The sequence below is a fragment of the Benincasa hispida genome, chromosome 9 (assembly GCF_027475165.1).
Source record: "Benincasa hispida cultivar pf3 chromosome 9, pf3_genome.v1.1, whole genome shotgun sequence".
Lineage (NCBI taxonomy): Eukaryota > Viridiplantae > Streptophyta > Magnoliopsida > Cucurbitales > Cucurbitaceae > Benincasa > Benincasa hispida.
In genome coordinates, this window is record NC_143486.1 from 43768123 (window position 1) to 43776720 (window position 8598).

The 8598-nt window shown below is 37.7% G+C and overlaps 2 protein-coding genes and 1 long non-coding RNA gene across 3 annotated transcripts; 1 reads left to right on the top strand and 2 right to left on the bottom strand.

Annotated features, from left to right (window-relative positions):
• Positions 1-2078: 2078 nt before the first annotated feature.
• LOC120085610 (uncharacterized) lies at positions 2079-5906 on the bottom strand. The gene is made up of 3 exons (XR_016531966.1): positions 5478-5906; positions 3819-4077; positions 2079-3652 (listed from the first exon to the last, which is right to left on the bottom strand). It is a non-coding gene; the product is annotated as an uncharacterized LOC120085610 (long non-coding RNA).
• Positions 2478-7782, top strand: LOC150033834 (uncharacterized). The gene is made up of 2 exons (XM_090317594.1): positions 2478-2628; positions 2726-7782. The coding sequence occupies exons 1-2, from the start codon at positions 2478-2480 to the stop codon at positions 3916-3918; spliced, it is 1344 nt and encodes a 447-aa protein (XP_090173720.1). The 3' UTR covers positions 3919-7782.
• Positions 6122-7642, bottom strand: LOC150033835 (protein BYPASS1-LIKE-like). Its single transcript, XM_090317595.1, has one exon. The coding sequence runs from the start codon at positions 7640-7642 to the stop codon at positions 6458-6460; it is 1185 nt and encodes a 394-aa protein (XP_090173721.1). The 3' UTR covers positions 6122-6457.
• Positions 7783-8598: the final 816 nt, after the last annotated feature.

The window sequence follows — 8598 nt, forward strand, 5'->3', positions numbered from 1 at the left end:
AGTTGACTTTTGACTTTTAAAAGTCAAACTGTGACCGACCTTATATTCAAATGTGATTTGAATTTCGAGAAAATGAATGCAAATTCATGCTCGGGAGGTCAAAATTAGTCAACACGAAAAAAATCATAAAAAATCAAAATGTTCAACTTTTTAAACATAACAATAAATTAAACTTTTCAAATTACAATGAGGTAAACTTTTTAAAACTATTTTTTCAAATTTAATACAAAATAAAAAATTAAATTAAATTAAACTTTTTCAAAGGAGGTCGTTTTAAAGGAGGTCGACGATTCAAATCACTCTGATGCGCACTGCAGAGATTCGGATTCTTAGCTAAGCGATCGTGTAGAAGTTTGTGGGCGATCGTGTAGTAGGGAAGGAGCTCTCGAGAGGCCATCGCAGCGTGCCCTCATCGTGTACTTCCATTATGCGATCGTGTGCGCGTGGTATATCGATCGTATAGTAAAAGGTATGCGATCGTATAGGTTTTGAGAAGGTCATCGTCTATTTGTAATAGGTAAGCGATCGTGTAGGAGTTTGTGGGCGATCGTGTAGTGAGGAAAGAGAGCTCTCGAGAGGCCATCGCAGCGTGCCCTCATCGTGTACTTCCACTATGCGATCGTGTAGTAAATCTTAGCGATCGTGTAGCATTTGGTATACGATCGTATAGTAAAAAGTATGTGATCGTATAGGTTTTGATAAGGCCATCGTCTATTTGTAATAGGTAAGCAATCGTGAAAGAGTTTATGAGCAATCATGTAGTGAAGAAAGAGAGCTCTCGAGAGACCATCGCAACATGCCCTTATCGTGTACTTCCACTATGCGATCGTGTAGTAAAGCTTAGTGATCGTGTAGCATTTGGTATACGATCGTATAATAAAAGGTATGCGGTCGTATAGGTTTTGAGAAAGCCATCGTCTATTTGTAATAGGTAAGCGATCGTGTACGAGTTTGTGGGCGATCGTGTAGTGAGTAAATAGAGCTCTCGAGAGGCCATCGCAACATGCCCTCATCGTGTACTTCCACTATGCGATCGTGTAGTATTTGGTATACAATCGTATATTAAAAGGTAGGCGATCGTATAGGTTTTGAGAAGGCGATCGTCTAATTATGCTAAGCAAACGTGTAGGAGTTTGTAGGCGATCGTGTAGTGAGGAAAGAGAGCTCTCGAGAGTGGGAGTTTGGAAGACGCTGTCGTGGAAAGGCCATCGCAACGTGCCGCTCATCGTCTACTTCCACTAGACGATCGTGTAGCATTTGGTATACGATCGTATAGTAAAAAGTATGCGATCGTGTAGGTTCTGAGAAGGCGATCGTTTAATAGTAATAGTTAAGCGATCGTGTAGGAGTTTGTTGCCGATCGCAGAGGATTTAGTAAGCGATCGTTTAGTCATACTGAGCGATCGTGGAGAGATTGTAAATGATCGTTTAGCTTCTAATAAAGAAGTTGTTCATCGTTCACTTGTTCTTTCCGGAAGTTTGCACCTATTGTTACGTTAATAAAGAATTACTAAACGATCGTATAGTAATTTTACTAAACGATTGTGTGCGATTGTGTATATAATTACCAAACAATTCTTTAATTTCCTTTAGGTCGAGGGTTTGTTCTATAATTTTCCAGAGGTCGAAGGTCAGATTTTCTCATCTTCCCTACAGATCTTTTTTAGTTTTCGACAGGTCGAGAGTTGAACACTCGTCCTCTTCTCAATTTCCTTTAGGTCGAGAGTCAAACCCTAGATCTCTTCTTTAATTTTTGACAGGTCAAGGGTTGAACCCTCGTCCTCTTCTCAGGTTGAGGGTCAAACTCTCGATCTCTTCTTTAATTTTCGACAGGTTAAGGGTTGAACCCTTGACAAAATATTTTAAATTAAATCCCCACCTCGAAATTTCCAAAACAACCATAGATTTCTAAATAATTTTAAAACCACTATATTTCCCTAAATAGTTTTTGTAATCACAATATTAAAAAAAAAAAAAAAAACCATTTATTTGACATTCTTCAAGTTTTTTCCCAGTTAAATTTCCTATACTTTATTGATTGGTTCATTGATTCGTTTTAAGGCATTAAATGCACACACTTATTCAAGCTCAAAGTCGAAGGTTTAAACATAAAATTGACTCACCCACCAAACTCAAGGTAAAGTTGGAACTTTTCCCTAAAGAAAGAAAGAAGAACATTATGAGAGAAAAAGGGGGGATGATTGTATATATTGATGTACAAGCATCAATGGAGCTGTAGCTTCCCGCCAAGGCAAAAGAAAAAGCAAGCACAACCAACGTCTCCTTGGAAAACTGTATTGTAAAAGTAAGGAATAAAAGAGCTTTATGCAAAATCCATCCAATGAAACACGTTATAGTCACTTATTATATTCAGCAGAACCACAAGCTTTGCTTGTTGCCCCCTACTTTCTTCCTTCTTATAACTCTCTAACATCCTCACCCCTTTGTCCTCAACTTAATCAACCAATTCTATCAAAATGGGATCAGATTTTGAACTAAAGATCAGCCCAACAAGAGATGATGATCTTTCTTCAACCTTTAAGTTTCAGTTGGCCAAAGGCACTGCCACTCCTCTTTTTTTCTCCAATGAAACCAATTCCATGTTCATTCTCACTGCCAAACTCACAGGTCTGTCTTTATCTCTCATTCTGTTTCTTTTGGTGTTTCTGTCTGTGTTCTCTATCTTTCATTTTTGGGGTTTTTCTCTTTCATTTTTCGGTTGCAGGCTTTGCAACAGATGACATTGTGATAACTATTAATGGAAGTGGTACTCGGATTGAGATCAGCTGGGGAAAACCTATTCAGAAAGTGGAGATTACGGGACGGAAGTACAAGAAAGAAACAGAGACAAGGAGGTTCAAGAAGATTTTTCGAATTCCCGATAGTGTGGTTTTGGATGAAATCAAGGCAACATATGATGATAAAGAATCGATTTTGAAGATTTCAATGCCGAAATCGGTAGATGGAATGCTTGGGGTAGGAATTGAAGAAGTAATGGATCGGGAAGCTGATGAAGCCACATTTGAATCTCAGGATTATGAAGAGGAGCTGCTTGAGACTCTGGAAACTGGCAGAAAGACCAATTTGGTTGACGATAATCATGAAAAGGAGGAAGACCATGCCATTAATAGAGTAGTTGAAGAAAATGCCGAGCCCGAAGCATTTCATAAGATAGAATATGTAGCAGAAATGCAGCCAGAAGAGATCGAGAAGCTGAAGGGCAGTGAGATGGATCAAGATACTGATGGAGAATCCAACAATGGCCACTCTCAAACTGAAAGTAAACAGACAGTAAAAGTAGAGGCCAGAAGAGAAAATGTTAATGGAGAAATCAAGGTTCCCAAGGTTAGGAGTATGGACGGGATAGAAGTGGCTGAAGGAACAGCCAACTATCAGAAAGAGAAACGACTCAATGCTGAACCACGTAATGGTGCTAAAGCAACCATGATAAACAAGAAACCATATGTCAAAACACAATCACAAGCTTCTACTGATCGAGGGGCACAAGTATTAGACCGAGAACTTTCCCAGCCAAATCGACTGACTCGAGCAGAACCGGGGAAGCAGGAAACATATAAAAACGTTCAGGAATTGAATGAGCTTGAAACCAATAAAGAACCTGAAGATGTAGGAAGTCCGCATTTGCAAAGCCCTGCACATCAGCATGACGAAAAAGGAGTTGATCAAAAAGGAAGAAGTTTCCAAACAAAAGATGAAAGTAAAGACGCAAGACAGGAATCCAAGTCAACACATGAAGGTTCCAGTAACGAAGCAAAACAAGAGAAGAAACAAGATTCAAAACAGTTTAAAATGCGTACTCCAATCATCATTGCAGGGTCAGCTCTTCTCGCCTCCCTTGTAATTGTTGTGTTTAACTTAGTGAAAAATAAAAGACGAGAGAAAAATATGAGAGGTTAAAAAATGCTGAAGCAGCAAACACGTCCCATAAAAAATAAAGACTTTTCACAATACTCCCAAAATGTAAACGCGGTCAAAATAATGTAAATAGCCAGTTGCTGATGATATCACTACGTGGAACCTTCAAATGGTTAGTATGCTCAACAGGCTTGCGTCAAACTGCGTATACAATAGCAACTGCATTAATTACATATTTAAAAAGATAGTGAGTTGGCAAAGAAAAGACAATCAAGAACTTTTGGCATTAAAAGCCTGCACCTAACGACAGCTAAACAATTATAATAGGAGGGACACAGCTATCTAAGTTTCTCCAACTTTATGGTACCCTACCCATCTATGCAAAATATGAATTATTGGTCGTACAACCAGCTATATCATTTAGTTGAACGAAAAATAAAACAGTCAGATGCAGTCCAATCAGTGTAATTCGAAACTCTGGAATGTAAAGGGTAAGGCGGTAACAGTCATAAACCAAGTCTTCCAAAAACTTAATAGGAAAATTGATCATGAATCATAAAAGTTGTAAAATAGAATTACTGACAATGTATGTTGAATAATAGACGTAAATATACTGTATACGCAAGAACCAAAATATGATGTTCTCCATCTTTTTCCATTTCTCCAATTAAAACTGCACTTTTGCCCATGCTGGTATGAGGAGACTGAAGAATAAATAGTGTCAACCGTATTCTAAAAGTAGCAGTTAAAGTTTTTAAATAGTACTACGCCTTACCCCGCTAGCATATTTCAAAGTTCTGATTGAGAATATTTGATCTTTAACGCACTAATTTTATGTAATATGCAGGTAGCGTTCATTTCTTACAGAAACAATAATTCCAATAATTCAAGACTTCAAATTCTGCAAATTCTAAAATCAGATGTCAAAAAGGCATTTCAACGATTTTATGGTTGTCATGTTCTCAACCCTCAAATGACAACGATTGGTCAAGGAAATATAAAATGAGAAAACCATAAACAAACAGGACACAAGTTATTTACCTAAAGTTGAAACAGTAAAAGAACTTAGATATAACAAAACATTCAACATTAGAATAAAGACTGGGAGAGATGAAGCCCTGGGAGGTTATGGAATGTCAAAGAATCAACTGGGGAAAGAAAAATCAACAAACTACCCCTCTATTATTCTGATACAAGTACAGCCCTATTCCTAAATAAATGTCAAAACGTGGTCAAAGGCACATTTTTCTAAGTCAACAACAAGGAGCTTGACCAAACAATAAAATATTGGGTAAAATTCAATGTTTCCATTGTTAATCGCAAGTTGCTAAATGAATTTCAAACCCTTCCGGATGACCTTATAATGGTCAGAATGCATGAACAGCGTGGACTTTATAAGAAGCTCCATAGTCAAAGACTCAAAATTTTAAACATCAAGTGTAAGAGTAGGTAGAACTAATGAAAAACAAAACAAACAAAAAAACAAAAAAAACAAAAAAAAAAAGAGAAAGAAAGAAGGAACAACTATAATATGCCTATTGGTCTAGCAAGTAATATTTTCACAGAAAAAAGGGCAGGGATAAAACTCAAAGAAAATTTACCATCAGAAAATACCATTCATTGGTTGACAAGATGGGGAACAGAACTGGAGGGCTTCAATTTTCCAGCAGCAAAGAACCGGAATCGACTTAAGCTCACAGCCCTCTCTTTTTCTGCTTACACAAACATTGTTTTAGTTTTCACATGGCATGGATCCAGAGACTGAGTAAATCTCAATACTCCCCTTTATCCTTCTCACAACTATAGGTCCAAGCCACCCACTTCCTCAAACCCAGATTCAAATTTCTAGTTATCAAGGTAATTCCTATGCTTTCATTCTTCCTCCAATAGTTAAATAACTAAAAGTAAAACAAATATAACTTTTTGAGAGAAATGTAGCGCGAGGGAGACATAGACACTGTGTGTGTGGCCTCCCAAATGTCAGTTTCCCAAAAGCAGGGAAATACAGCGTACAATTTTGAATGGATTCCCTGCAAAATGGAAGAATGGGAAAGAGTTTTACATAAAAGGTAATCCATAAGTCAAAAGAATTGGGAAAACAAGTGGAACTCAAGAGCATTTACAAATCAAATCCAAATATTGGCCGTTGGGAAACCATATAGGTTTTGTTAATCAATCAAACATCATTGCAGAGGATGTCAAGTCTGTATTAATTGCATCAAGATCCAAAGAGAATAACACAGAATTTAATCAAAAGTTATTCCTACCCCAACATAAATTGTTTGTATTTACCAAGTAATTAATATTACAGAGAACAGCTACATCAACGAAGCTGTAACACAGACAGAAAATGAATTGTACAAGCTCCAACCCACCCAGAAGGAAGAAAAAAAGTAAGCATTAAGGAATGTAAGAGTCCATTCCGTCTCTAATTTTCTTGCAGAATACACACTGATTATGATTAATACAAAGAAACTCCTCTTACCCTTTCGTTTATTTTACTCGTTCATTGTTCAAACTTTTCACAATTCTGGAAGCCAACTTTGAAGATGTCCTGTAATCTGCAACAATCTGACAATTTCTATTCATGGTTATTTCCTCGTCCTAAACAATCAAGCCCTTCAGTTCTTGAGCGTACAATTCGATGGAACACCTCTCTAATCTGCCGTTCCAGAGGATCCAAACCAATCTTCAAAGTTTCACAAATCTGAGATAGCTCCTTCACTCTTTGCCTCACCTCTTCTTCCTTATCGTTCGTCAACGGGAATTGTGCTGTATCAGCCAATTCATTCATAATATGCGCAAATTTATCGATCTGATGAATCTCCTTTAATAACCCACAAGCATTTCTTCTTTCCCGCCTTCTTGATTCTTCCAAAATTCGATCGTGAAGTGAAAGCATTGGCGCCGCCCATGCAAACTGCCTCGGCAGCGAAAAATGAACATGTAAGCCGCGGTCCTGGCAAGGAATCGCTGCTACCAGAGTCCACGTTACAAACAGCAATACCATGTTCATCGTGAAAACAGGGACCGCCAGGCCATTGGTAAGCACAGTCTCATTCGCCCTCGGAGCAGCCAAATTGCTCCCAATTGCCTGAAGCTGCCTAGCAGCCGACCACGATCGCGAAACACTCCATGAAAGCGAACGGAAATGCCCCAAAGACCTACGGTCTCTGGTACCATTATTACGTCCAAAAGAACGGTTTCTCTGAGCAATAGCCGGGGAATTGGCATCATTTTCATCGAGCATTGCAATGGCTAAGTCTATCAAAGCCTTCTTCGCACGACGAAATTGCCCCTCACCAAGAGTTTTCTTGTAACTAGAATTATCCAAAGCACTAAGCACAATCTCCAACAACTTCTGCCACTGCCTCAGCTGCTCAATCCCATCTCTAATCACATTACAAACATCAAGCGCCTTCACACTCCTCTCCAAGTAATCCGAAACCATCCTATCCATCGGCGGTTTACAAATTTCCGCCTTATGCCCAAACAAAATGATCTTAAACTCCTCCTGACAGCAAATGAAAGCATCCAAAAGCTTCCTAATCCAGGAGAGTGACAAAATGTCATCGGAAGAAGCCGACGACAAATCCTGGAATCGTTGAGTGACCTGCTTCTGGAAGGAATCAAGGTCGGAATCCAAAGAGATGCCGTCATGAGAACCGCCATCCATGGAATGAACTTGATCACGGCGGAGACTGAAGATCGAACGGCCAATGTTGGTTAACGGCGAGGAAGAACCCTGAAAATCAGTGGCAGGCATTGTTACATGAACAAGAAGAGGTCAAAATTGGATGGAAATTGAGAAATTGAAAAGGGAAAGTGAATCAGATTGTGTGAAATTCGAAATTGGGAGTATGAGAGAGAAACATAGATAGAGAGAGAGAAAATTGGGAATTGAATGATGAACCCTAACGGAGGCGGAGGCTTTTATTGGAAGAACAACGGACCGCGTATTTACGGTTGTTGGAATTTCGACAGTGGAAATGTCCAAAAAGGCCAGAAAAAATAAAACCCCCTACAAATTAAAACAAAAATAACCAATATAATAATAAACTAAATACTCGTCAGGAATTCCTTTTTTATTTTATCAGAGTCTTCCAAGTTTTAAATATTTTATTTTGTTTGATTAATATTTCTATAATTTGAATTTACTTTTTTTTTTAAATTAGTTGTCTTATAATTTAAATTATAACTCTTGAAGTTTTAAGAAGTATGTAATAAGCTTTTAAATTTTCAATTTTATATCTTTAAAATTTTTGAAAGTTTACGCACCAAATATACAATATATAAAACTAAATTTGTAATTTAACTTAAACTAAATCTATTTAGAATCTCACACAAAATTATAATATATGGCTTCATGATTTGCCCACGTAGATATCTTGTTTAGTTCTTCATTATTATTATTTTTTTTTATAAGAAGGATATCTATCCATTAGTTGAATGAATAAGATGGGCTTTGGTATTGAGTTTTTGTTTAAGATTAATAAAAATAAAATTACAATATGCCAAAATAAACATAATTCATGAACGCTCTAGGTCCGGAATTTAGACTAAGATTCGACACCAGATGGTCCTGGCATACCCTGCATCCCTTGCTACTGGGTAAAGTCATTCTTGTTTGTCTTGAATGTTTCTAAGAGTGAAAGTTGTCCCTACAAACTAACACGGGTCCTTTCATGCACACGGGTTCTTTCAGCATGTTTTGTCTTCACT